Source organism: Zonotrichia leucophrys, chromosome 2 (assembly GCF_028769735.1).
Source record: "Zonotrichia leucophrys gambelii isolate GWCS_2022_RI chromosome 2, RI_Zleu_2.0, whole genome shotgun sequence".
NCBI classification, from domain to species: domain Eukaryota; kingdom Metazoa; phylum Chordata; class Aves; order Passeriformes; family Passerellidae; genus Zonotrichia; species Zonotrichia leucophrys.
In genome coordinates, this window is record NC_088171.1 from 144,675,441 (window position 1) to 144,687,546 (window position 12,106).

Here is a 12,106-nt window from a genome sequence, read left to right on the forward strand (position 1 = left end):
ATGATTCTAGTTTTTGTGTATGTATAATAAGTAGATATTAACAAGATTGGTGATGGGAAGGGAAGATTTATCACTCTGTGAAATAAAATTCTGGAATACAGTGACTGGAGATGTGTTCCTAAATGTGTCAATATAAATTTATCAAGGACTAAGCTTTCTAATGTTTTTAGTGAAAATCAAGCCATAGTTCTCATTAATTACTGTCTCCACTCTTTCCATCCATCACACTTTTTTCCTTATCTGGAGTATATTTCTTGTGTAGCCTTCACACTTTACAGTGGGACCTGCTACCCAATAAAACACTTTTTGTAATTTCTCAGTTTATTTTTTAGGCAGGAGAAATCCTCTTAATTTTATGACAGCATTATTGACTACTTAAAACAGTGTTACATAGGTTACCATTCTGTAACATTTTCATATTTCAGCTATTACAGAAGAGTGAAATCAGGGGGTGTCTGACATTTTTGTTTGCTGCTTGATTCTGGTATTTTAGGATGAGACACATTGGGGGCTCTGTATCATGTGCTTTTTAACTACTAACCTAAGGGACCCTGGGAACTTGGAAAACAGCTGCCAGGGGAAGGCCATGGGCTTGGGCTTCCTTTGGCAGTCTGCCACTTGCTAGGACTAGGCCAGAAAAGGGAAATAACTATTTCAGAATGTCTGTAACTGTTACAATGCTATGGTTGCAGAATGTTTAATAGATTCTTTGCATGCTAATATGCAAGAATTGCTTTAAAAACGAAAACAGCTACAGGGGTTTTTTTCAGCTGATTTTTAGGCAACTGTATTGAAAAGAAAAAGTAGTAACTTCTCCAAATGTATCCTTGATTACGCTAGGAAAGGAAACAAAACGGGAACTTGCAGCTGGAAAACTGTAACTCTTTGTGCATCTGTTTATTTAACTCATGGAACCTTAAACAACTTTGTGTGCCACCAAATTGGTGCTTCCTTATTTAGTGAATGCTCATGGATTTCTTTAAGACTTGTGGATTTGGAGCAAGTGTTCCTTTTGTTGTTTTCTGTTAGCTGTCATTTCTATGTACACATCATCCTAGCCCTGTTTGGGAAAGTTAATGTTGAGGAGCAGTTCCATAGGGAGTCAAAACCATTCATATTAAGACTGGACATGATGAGTGATATCATTATCATCATTCATCCTTCCATTTCTTTCATTTGGAACAGACTTCAATATAGCCAAGAAATGAACACGCTTTGATGTTGGCAAGAAATGAGCAATGGTGTTTCATCTGTTCCTTGGTAAAACTTGAAGAATTAATTTTTTCAGTTGTTGTTACTTCTGTATGCACAATCTGGGCATCTAAAATAAAAAATGAAATTCTTTAGAGGTGAGCTTCATTCAGTGCTCATCACAGCCTCTGTGTGCTTTCAAACTGTATGTGGACATTTCCCCAAATATTAAAATGTAGCTTAGTAACTTTCCGGGGCTTTATTAAAATATGGCTGTCGTTGTTATTTACAGAAATGGCTTTGCAGCTAGCAGTCGATTAATCTTCATGTGCAGCCTTGTTTGCTATTGATTTCTGAATCATGGGACGAAAGGGTAAGAAGGCTCATGCTGATTGTGCATGCAAGTGTACTATTTTATTTTTTGTGCATGACAACAAAGCAGAATTGATTTTGGGGAGTGGGGTAAGATTTCCATTATGTGATTAAATGCATGTCTCTGAGAAAGCCAGGGTGAACTCCTTTTAAAAGTCTTTTGGCTTTCCCTTTCCTTGATTTATGGACTTTCTTTCCCACTGTTGGCCTTTATGAACCTCAGTAGCCCTCTAGGGAATCATGTTCCTTGTGGATTGCTGAAGATTAAAAATTAGCTGTGTGGCTTTCAAAGAATGCTATTTCATTTCTAGGAAGCTGCATTATTCAAGATTAACTCATGCAAGAATTAGATATAAATTAATAAGAGGGTGGGGTAGGTAGATGAGTGAAACTCTTCCAGGTCTTCTGAGAGTTCAAGAAGCATTTGGACAATGCTCTGAGGCACACAGTGTGATTCTTGGGGCTGTCCTGTGCAGGACCAGGAGTTGGATTTGATCTTTGTTGCAACCCTTTGGAGTCAGAATATTCTATGATTCCTAGTCCAACAACTTGTAGATCCCAAAACTTCAAAAATGATTGGTGCTTGTGTAACTTGTGTCCTGCTCGAGGTCTGTTGAAGGTCTCAGTCCTTTCAGTTTTCAAGAGCACAGTTGTGATTCTAAATTGTACTTGGACCTGTTATGGTATTTTGTTGATAACAGTCTGTACTTTGGCTGGAAATGGGCACCCTGAGTCTTTAATTGTGCTTTGAGAATGCTTACTCATTCCTTAGCAAGAGAATGAGAAAGGAATTCCAATCTAACACTAAGCTGTATAATTATGCTAAATCAGTGCTCCTTCCTGATTCTTTTGTAAAGCTGCTAATGCATAAGGAAATCGGTGAAGATAAAGCTTCATGGATATTTTGTTACAAGTGCACTAACAAATACCCAATAATTTATGCTATTAAAAAAAATTTCCTGTGTTTGTTAAACTAGGATGTAACTGTGTAATGATTAGGAAAGGACTTCAGGATGATGATACCCTATTTGTGAACTTCATATGTAATAAAGTATGAATAGTGATAATTGATCTGTGTCTGACATGATTGAGCTGGCAGAGTTCTCTTGTCTCATAATAAATGCAGTGCAGGCTGTTTTCAAGAGTTTCTAGGTGCTTGTGGTTTTTCTATTAAATGAGTTTGTGATCCATTACTGGCATTGGTTTAGACGTGAGCTTGAAGTTCCTCAGAACTGACAAAACATAATTTGTGGAAATTGAGTCTGATGTTGGAATTGCAGTGTGGCTAGAAGTGCTGGTTGTGGGCAAGAACTGCTGGATTGCTGCGGAAGCCAGTGAGCCTGTGTGCCCACAGATGTCCTGTTGGTTTCTACAGAAAGCTGAGGCACTCAAGATTTACTGCTTAACAAGATGTATTTATTAGATGGAAGATGTATTATTAAAATGACTTCTTTGTGTCCAGATGCAAAGCTGTCTCCTCCACTGACCATCTTCTAGACTGGCCAGTTCAGTCTGATGGGAGACAGAAGTTGTGGTAGAAAAGGGACTTGCACAGTCTTTAGGTGCTGAAGGTGCCCAGAAGAGCAAATCACTGTGTCTGTGCTCCTCTGTAAGTGATCAGACATTACAGGAGGGGAGAAATTGCTTTTTAACCAACTGGGATATGTGGTTCTATATAGGGATATGTTCCACCCTTCTATCCCACTGCCTGGGAGAAGAGCTGCATTTCAGTTCTTGGGGGAAACCTGAACTCAAGATGAAGTACTCTTTAGAGCTAATGGGAAAGATAACAACCATGAGAATATTTTATAATTCATATTGACCTAGAAGGGTTTTTTTCAGTGAAACTGAATGTCTTTGATGTCTATGTTTAAAACTGTTGCATATACTTCTGTTTGCTGGATTGTTCAAAAGCTGATTTTCTGTGAGGGCAGGATGAACAAGGTAACTCTGGTTGCAGAGAAAGGAAGAAATGAAACATGGAGTGTATTGGTGGCTCCAAGGACCTGTTCTTGATAATATGTAAAGAGATTTTTTTTTTCAAATTTTTGATTCCATATTCTTTTAATGTCCTTTTTCTTTTAATGGAAACACGTATGTTTCCATGTCCAAATGGCAGTATCTCATTTTATAAATGCTTTCTGGGAAAGTCAAACAGCTAGGATTAGACACAAGAAGAGCACTTAATTAAAAATTGGTGATATTTAAACAAGAATTTTAATTCTGAAGCCTAAGTATACTCTGTGACTGTTTTTCAAAGTAACATTACAACATTTTTGTTTAGCATTTTATTTTTCATTAATGTCAATACAGTTCAAACACTTTTGTTACTTAACAGGAACAGATGCTTTGTTGTGTTTTGAGCTCTGTGTATGTGCCTCAGTGGAATTGCTTCACTGTTTTCTCAGCTTAAATATCACAGTAGGGTTCTAGATTCACAGAAACACTTTCATCCACTCTTATGTTACTTTCTGTGTATGTTGTGTATGTGTGCAGGAAATAAAATCTGTGTAATCTGTGAACTACTTGTGAACAGAGCATTTTTCTTTTAATTAGGAAATGTTTTTCAAAATCTGTGCAAATTTATTGAAGCCTGTAGCTGGGTTTGCTCAAATGAAGGTAAAACTTGTTTTTGAAGCTCTGGTCATGCTTATGTTGGCATTTTGGGATGTTTTAATAGAAGAAAGCATCTATAGAACAACACTCTTATGTGTCCTATGAACAGGTCAGTGCTTTATGTTGAACTAGTTAAAATCTAGTTTCCTGAGCTAAGCTTATCTTCTCTATTAGCTTTGAGGGCTCCAGAGAAGAGGGCCTGTGAACCTTTGCTTCCTCATCATCAGGACTTTTAATCATGACATTCATGCATGTTTCACTCACAGAAACCTTCTTGTGCCTTGCTTTTCTAGTGGCAGTGTGGTACCTGCTCCCCCGGTCTGTCTCTGCCCTGGGGTTTGGGTAGCTGAGCTGCAGCTGCCCAAACCCCAGCTGAGGCACCATTGGGCAGGAGTGGAGAATGAAATCCTCCCAGCCCACCTGCTGCAGTGAGGAGCTGACACAACTGTTCTGAGCATCCATTTTTCTAAGGAAAAAGATGGGCAGCAGCATAAGGTTCTGGGAGTTCTTACCACTACAGCTGTATTCCTTCCCTGTCAGTTGCATTAAGAAAGCAAACTGCATCATCTTAAGGAAATAGAAGAAGTAGTAGTCATCAGAAAAATTCATGTGGCTTTACATTCAGGTTTTTCAATGCACAGAGTTTCAGGTGCTTTCTTTCTAAGAAGACTTGAAACCCTGGTGGGCACTTGCTGACCAGTTGCTCATTGGTTTGAAGTGGGCTTGTTGTCTGTAGGGCAGGTGATAGTTTATCAGTGCCATCCTTACAGCTCTCTTCAAATAATAAAGATGTGTAGTATTGACAAAATCTTCATAAAATTCTGTAAGTAGAGAGTGTTTGGCACTTTTCTATCAGTTTCTTGGTATAGGGAAACAACAGCTTTCAAAGCAGAAGACACTGCTCTGTAATGCAGATTTCAGTTGACCAAGATAAAAGTTTAGACATCTTGGCAATTTTCCTATGTGTCAGGAGCTATTCCAGTTACTTTTGGGATGCTGACTTTGGAATTAAAACAGCTGCTGAAGAGCAGAACTGTTCATGGTGTTTGTGTTCTGAGATACCAAGTAATCCCTATGTGCTGCTGCCCTAAGCTTGAGAACTTAAAGGTTCAGTTAATTGTAACTCCTAGATCTGTGCTTTTGTCCAGCTTCCCATTGATTCCCCTCTCATCCTCATGTATACAAAGGGGTGTTCCTCTAAAGGCAGCAGCTTAATCTACATTAGTTCCTGTAGCAAAACAGGAGTGAGCAGCAAGTGTTAAAATAACTCTTTTCCTTGCTGGAAAAGGTAACTCTTTTCCTTGCTGTGTCCAGTAGTATGAGGAAATGCAATGGAAGGGGAATTGTGGAACATCTAGACTAGAAATTTTAAGACTTAACTGGGCATGGGCAGGAAGGCACAAAGAAAGTCCCTGTCAGCAGTCTGCTGTGCTGCCTGGGGCTGGAACTAAGAGAAGGTCTGACCAGCTCAAGCATCTGGGAGGCATTCTGTAGCCTGGACTTAGTCCAAAGTACTGAGCCTTTTAGACAAGTATATATATTTTTACCAGTAGTTGGCCAACCTGCTGATCAGAAGTATGGTTTGAAGGCTCCTGAGGCAGACAGTGACCCTTCTGGAATAGTTTTGCCTCAGGTAACCCTCTAGAGCTGCTTCTTACTCACCTCTGGCCACCCTGGATATAGGCTGAGTGTTGCTGCTTGGCCTGTTACCTTTCAACCATGCCTTGTGTAGAGTCTTTCCTCTCCTTCAGTGTCTGTCTCGATCCAGAGGTGCACCAGCCTCTTCTGGACTTCTGTGTTAGATGTTTCTCCCTAACCTGCCACAAACAGGGAGCAAAGTGGCAGGAGAGGTGCAGGTGTGGCAGCCCCTCTTCTCAGTGGAGTGTTTAGCAAATTAGGTGGCTTGGCCTTTGGGCACACATGACATTTACGGTGCTCTTCGCCATCACTTGCAACTCTCTTCTGTGCCTGGCAAGTGTTCAAGGATGCAGCATTCTGAAGATGACTCATCTGGGTAAGAGAATAGCTTAGGGCCACAGTGAAAGCAGGCTTTGAGCAGAATTGTCTGGAGCTCAGAGGTTGCTTTATGCCAGAATTGTCACTGTGCTGGGGATTTTCCATTCCCTGGTACCCATGGATGCTGGGAGGAGCCAGGCATTTGGACAAGCAGATAGGTGGGTGAAGTAGCAGGAGTAGAACAAGGGCATTGTGATAATGCCTCTCCTTCTTTACTTCTTTTATTCAGAATTTAATAGCAGGTAAAGAATGTCCTGCTGGCTCAGTGTGTTACTGGATGTACACAGTGGGTGTTTTGGCATGTCAGGAGTGCTCTATGCTCTGCTCTGTGCCTGGATGGAGGAACAAAAGCAGTTCATGTTCTTCAGAGAGCACACAAAGCACTGTGAGCCTCTTCCACTCTGTTTCCTTTAGTCCAGTCATTTATTTACATCACATTTTTCACTGATTTATGAAACACCTTTTTATGAAATCAGTATTTGTTTAGAAATAAAGCTATGATGAAACAAAAACTCTGTGTTTCTGTTTTTTTCTATTCACTGGATTTATCACCTAGAACTCATTTCCCAACTGCAAACTAAATCCTGAAGGCAGGAATGAAAGCTGGACTTTGCCTGTTCATTTTTCCCCCTGAACAGATTATCAGTGCCAGCTGTGAGGAAGAGGGGTCAGGGAGATTTATGTAAATGTGTCTTTCTTGTCTCCTAAAGTCTCTTTTTTGTCTTGCTGCAGTGATAGAAGTCAGAGAAGTAAATGACATTGGCCAGCTTAGTAGGAATATAAGTAAGGACAGGAATTAAGAAGCAAAACTCATATCATAGAGCTTCTTCCACTGGAACCAGATTAGTTTTAGATAATTTTAGTGCTGTATTAAAAATAGAGAGTGACAGTACTATCTCAAAGTAGGAAAGGAAGAGGTTGTCTTGAGGAGACAGAAATGAGCAAGTAAAGCAAAGTTACTGTGTGAAACCAGCAAAGGTGGGGGAAAGGAGAGGTAGCATGGAAACACTGCCAGTGGTAGAACTGGAGGCCCTGATGTAATGGAAAACTTTCTTTTAATGCTTTAGAGGTCTGCAAAATACACCATCCCAAAAACAATATCTTCCTGGGGATTTGTTCTAATTGCTACTGGCTCTGGAAAGAATACTTCATGGAAGAAGCTTGGTGGTGAGCATTATTTGACTAGCTTGGGGGTTTTTCCTACTTCTTATTAGTAACTTCATGTGCATTGTCATTTCTTGCTTCATAAAAAGTTTACGTTCAAATTATTTTTACATGCTTTTCACCATAGCAAAATGTGCATCCCTCCATGCTGATTCCAGCACACAGTGCTATGGGTTTGGACAAGAGTTGCTGGAAATCTGTCAGAAAAGGACCTGGGGGTGTTGGTCAGTAGTGGCTGAATATGAGCCAGTGTGAGCCCGGGTGCCCAGGAAGGTCAGTGGCACCTGGTCTGTGTCAGCAGTGATGTCCCCAGCAGGACCAGGGCAGGGACTGTCCCCCTGTATTCAGCATTGCTGAGGCCACACCTCAAATCCTGTGTCCAGTTCTGGGCCCCTCACTGCAGGAAAGACATCGAGGAGCTGGAGTGTGTCCAGAGAACAACAGAGCTGGGGAAGGGTCTGGAGCACAAGCGTGAGGAGCAGCTGAGGGAGCTGGGGGTGCTCAGCCTGGAGAGAGGAGGCTCAGAGAGAACCTTGTCCCTCTCTACAGCTGCCTGGAAGGAGGCTGTGCTCAGGTGGGGCTTGGTCTCTCTCCCAGGTAGCAAGAGACAGGACAAGAGGAAATAGCCTCAAGTTGCACCAGGGGAGGATTAGATTGGATATTAAGAATCTTCACAGAAAAGGTGGTCAGGCACGGGGATAGGCTGCCCAGGGGAGTGGTGGAGTCACCATCCCTGGAAGTGTTCAAAAAACATGGATATGGCACTTCAGGACATGGTTTAATGGTGAACATGGTGTTGGTGCTTCGTTGATGGTTGAATTTCATAATCTTAGAAGTCTTTTTCCAACCTTAATGATTATATGATTCCAGTTAAGAAGAACTCTTGAAGTCATATCACACCAGAATTAACTTGAACTTTTTAGCTTACTATGATAAATTTTAAGGAGAAAGCTGTTTTTTTGGGGCGTTGTTTTCATTTGTTTCAAATAAACTGAGCACCAAAGTATTTAAAAAAATAAATGTAAAATTGTCAAACCTAGGTATGGATGACATTTTCCCCATTAGGTGTTACTGCAGGTTTGCTGTCATGGGGGCCAAAAGTTCACATCACAAGAGGAATATCCTGTTCTCAAGACAAAAATTTTGTCTGCATGTTGGACATTTTCTTGGGTGCATTTTGGTGGACAGAGGCCGCAAACCAGGCACTGAGGAGTCAGCTGGCTTTGGGTGAGGGGCGGAGAGGCTCCTCTGGGGGATGAGGCTTCATCCTCTTCTTCCTCTCTGAGTGATGAGCCCACTGTGCCCTCTGGGAGTGCATTCCAGGGACATTGCAATGCTGAGCCCTGCGTCCTTACAGCAGCTGCTCTTTTTATAGCAGGTTGAAGAATATTTTTAATTAACTCCCTTATATGGCTGGAATAATTTCCTTGTTATAAAATGTCTGATCTCTTTTTTGTAGTGGAATGAGAGTACCCTTGAAAGTCATTTTAGTTCTGAATTAAATGCATCAACTGATATTAACAGTTCAGAAATAACCCAGTATAGTAAGTGGTTATGGTTAAAGTGTTATTTTATGCACTTTCATCAGGATATTTGAAGGAAATTTATTTTATTTATATTTCTCATCTCAGATACAGAAAAATAAGTAAAATGGAAGTTAAATGTATTACAGTCAAATTTTTACGTAGTTATATTTAAGTACATTGAACAACCGAATATAATTCTAATATTGCTGTGTTGCTTGATATTAGCAAAACATGCATTTCTCTGTAGAGTGAAACTTCTATGTTAATTGCACCATTTTTGATAAAATATGATTTTTTAAAAAAAACTTGGAGAATTGCAAGTTAGGAATGACCACATCCAAGCTTGGGAGATAATAAAAATATTCAGGGAGTGAACATGAAATCTTGTTTCAGGTTATTAATGCTCTGTAAACAGTTGACAACAATATTAGACAACATGACAAACTATGGAAGAAATTCCAGCATTAGATAATACAGATTATTTCTTTTCCTAGGTTTTGATAGAAGAAAGTGTGGCAGTTTTAGACTCAACTGGCAGAACTTAGTCTTTTATATTTTATGAAACTTTTGTTTTCCTGTAATTTTGTATGAGTAAGATACAGCACAAACAATTCAGGCACACTATTTTGAAATACAGCTTTATTGTAATGTGATTTTTCTAATTTACAACATAGGGTTTCCTGTAGTAAACTGTGTGGGGACACTTTCTGTGCAGCTCAGTGTTTTCTCTGAGTTTATTAGCCGTCATCTTCTAAGCATTGAAAGGGTATGGAATTTTTATGTAGTAGAAATTATTAGCTGTGTTTTTATTAAAAGCAGTGCTTATAATTTCCAGGGTTTATAAAAATGTCCTTATGGAAATCCTGTATTTGTGTATCCCAAGTGGATGTAATGTAGGAAGTGAAACAATAAAATGCTGAGAATTAATGAGAAGCTGGAAAGTAACTTCAGAATTGCTTAACTGAAAATTGATTTTCTAACTGCTGGATCATAATCATGTTAATGATTTAAATTCTGTAATCCTTGCGTCCTAAACTAGGAAGTATTATTAGAGATATTGTTAATTTCATTGCTCTTGGATTGTTTCTTTAATCTTAGATGTAAACCTTTCTGTTTAAGAAAGTCTTTTTGGTCAGTAGTCTGCCTTAAATACATTGCTCTGTATCTGTTCTCCAGGAAGACCAAGCAAGGAGGTTTTGCTAAAATATTTATCGCTCTACAGTGATATGTGGCAGCTGTCTGAGGATAGTTTTACCTGAAACTACATGGATTTTTTACTTCTAGTCAGAGAAATAATGAGCTGTGTGTTCCAGGCAAGTTGAAGTAATGAAACGGTCTGTGCAGTTTCATTGGAGGAATGTGTGTGAATCACACATTGACAATATATCTTTTATTCTTTGCTCGTTTCCTGTGCTTGGCCTTGTTACCAGAATTTGATCCTGAGGTTTTTCACGTGTTTGGTGCCTTTATGCAGATGTCACTGAGCTGATCAGATAAGCTTACAGTGTTGCAGAGCCCTGGTGGGGAGGAACCGCAGCTGTGTGAGTGTGAGAGGGAACATTTCTGGGAAAGGAGACAATTCCCCCAGAGTGAATCCATATCCAGGATGAGGCAGTATGTGCAAGTTCCAACTGTTGAGCAAGAAAAAGCCTATGATTATAATTCTGCTTTTCAGCCGAGGCCATGTATGTGTTTGGGTAGGTGAAATTCCCATTTTCTCATGGCGGGGGCTGTGTTGTACTGCTCTTGTGTAGAATAAATGTGTGTAAAAACAAGTACCTGTGCAGCTGGTAGATGTGTACAGTTCTAACATGAAAAATGCAGATTATCAGACTTCTTTAGTAGAAGAGAATGTGCATGTTTGAACTTGATAAAAATCTCACTATTGGAGAAGCAAACAATATTTTTTAAACCTTATACATTAACTTTCACATTACAGTGCAGAATTCTCTGTAGATATTGCTTTAACCTTTATATTTACTTGCATAAAATGATGTAAAGATGTGTGCAAAGGGGAGGCCATTAAAATGTAAATTTTGTCTGACATTAAAAGGAAATTGCCGTAAGATTTTTCCTCAATAAAATTGCATAAAGTGGAACAGCTTTTTTTTTCACTTGTGTTCTATAGACCTACAAAACAGTCAATGTGAAATGGATGTGTTTATCCAAATAAATTTTTATCTCTGTTGAATTGCTATCCAAGAAGCAGAGAATCCATTTTGAATTGCTCAGCTTCTATCCATCTTTGACAAGATTCATCTTTTTGGTCTATGTAGTAAAATGTTCCTAAATTTTATGGGTTACTTTTAATGTAGTTTGTTGACTTGATCTTGTGGTGCTTTTGTTCTGTTGTCTTTTTTTTTTTTTGTTGTCTTTGTTTCTGAAATATTCATACATTCTTTAAACCTATTCCTATGATTTTTTTGAACCTTTCATGCTTATATCAAAATGATATAACTGAGCAATGATTAGTAGTTTTCCCACAAAATCTGTGTCGTGACTGTTAACTATTCTGGTTTTTGATTTAGGTTGTCATTTATTTCTGTGTTGTTTGGAGTGCCTGTCAGTTTTATTTCTGACAGTGCTCTGCTTGGAGGCTGAAAACTTTGACAGATTAAATCTCATTTTCTGATACTTGAATGTTCTGTTTAATGTAGGAAGTTCTTTTGATGGTATTAACATCATAGTTTTTTAAGTTTATACTGTGATGATACAGAGTTTTTGACAAGTTTATGGGATTTTTTTCCATATAAACAGTTCTATAATTAAATACATAGCAATGTAAAGATGCTACCAAAATCCAAGATGAGGAAGAAATTTCAAGTCTTATGCATACTTACTGTTAGGCCTTTTTTTGGTGTCAAAATTCAGTATGTTCCATAAATTTGGAGAACAGTATTTCAAAAGAGCAATATTATGTTTCCATTAAGTCAAACCATGTGGTAAGGCTGTCAGAATGAATTGGGACTGTTACCTGATCTTTTTTATCCATCTCAAAGAAGTAACTGGATCCAGATTTTGTTAAATTTATGTAATTAACACAGGTTTGAAACACCATTTAAGATTTAAATTGCAGTTCTTTGCAACGATTTTCTTCTTCTGTCACTAAAGAGGGAGAAAGTAATTCTAAAAAGTATTTTTAATTGCCTGTCTTGTAATATTTTAGATTGTTTTCCTTCTCTTGTTGTGTTTTAGGTAGTTGCATGCTACAGATAATGTTA

General features: G+C 38.8%; 1 protein-coding gene across 4 annotated transcripts in view; it reads left to right on the top strand.

Moving 5' to 3' along the window:
• The window catches only part of EFR3A (EFR3 homolog A), a 75,190-nt gene that overhangs the window by 8,800 nt on the left and 54,284 nt on the right, over positions 1-12,106 (top strand). For 2 of the 4 annotated variants that reach the window (XM_064706701.1, XM_064706702.1), the window contains exon 3: positions 1,484-1,564. The exons of the other annotated variants lie outside the window; for them this stretch is intronic. In XM_064706701.1, the coding sequence (XP_064562771.1) occupies positions 1,552-1,564 (13 nt within the window). In that variant the 5' untranslated portion in view covers positions 1,484-1,551. The remainder of the gene's footprint in view (positions 1-1,483; positions 1,565-12,106) is intronic. 4 annotated transcript variants of the gene reach the window in all.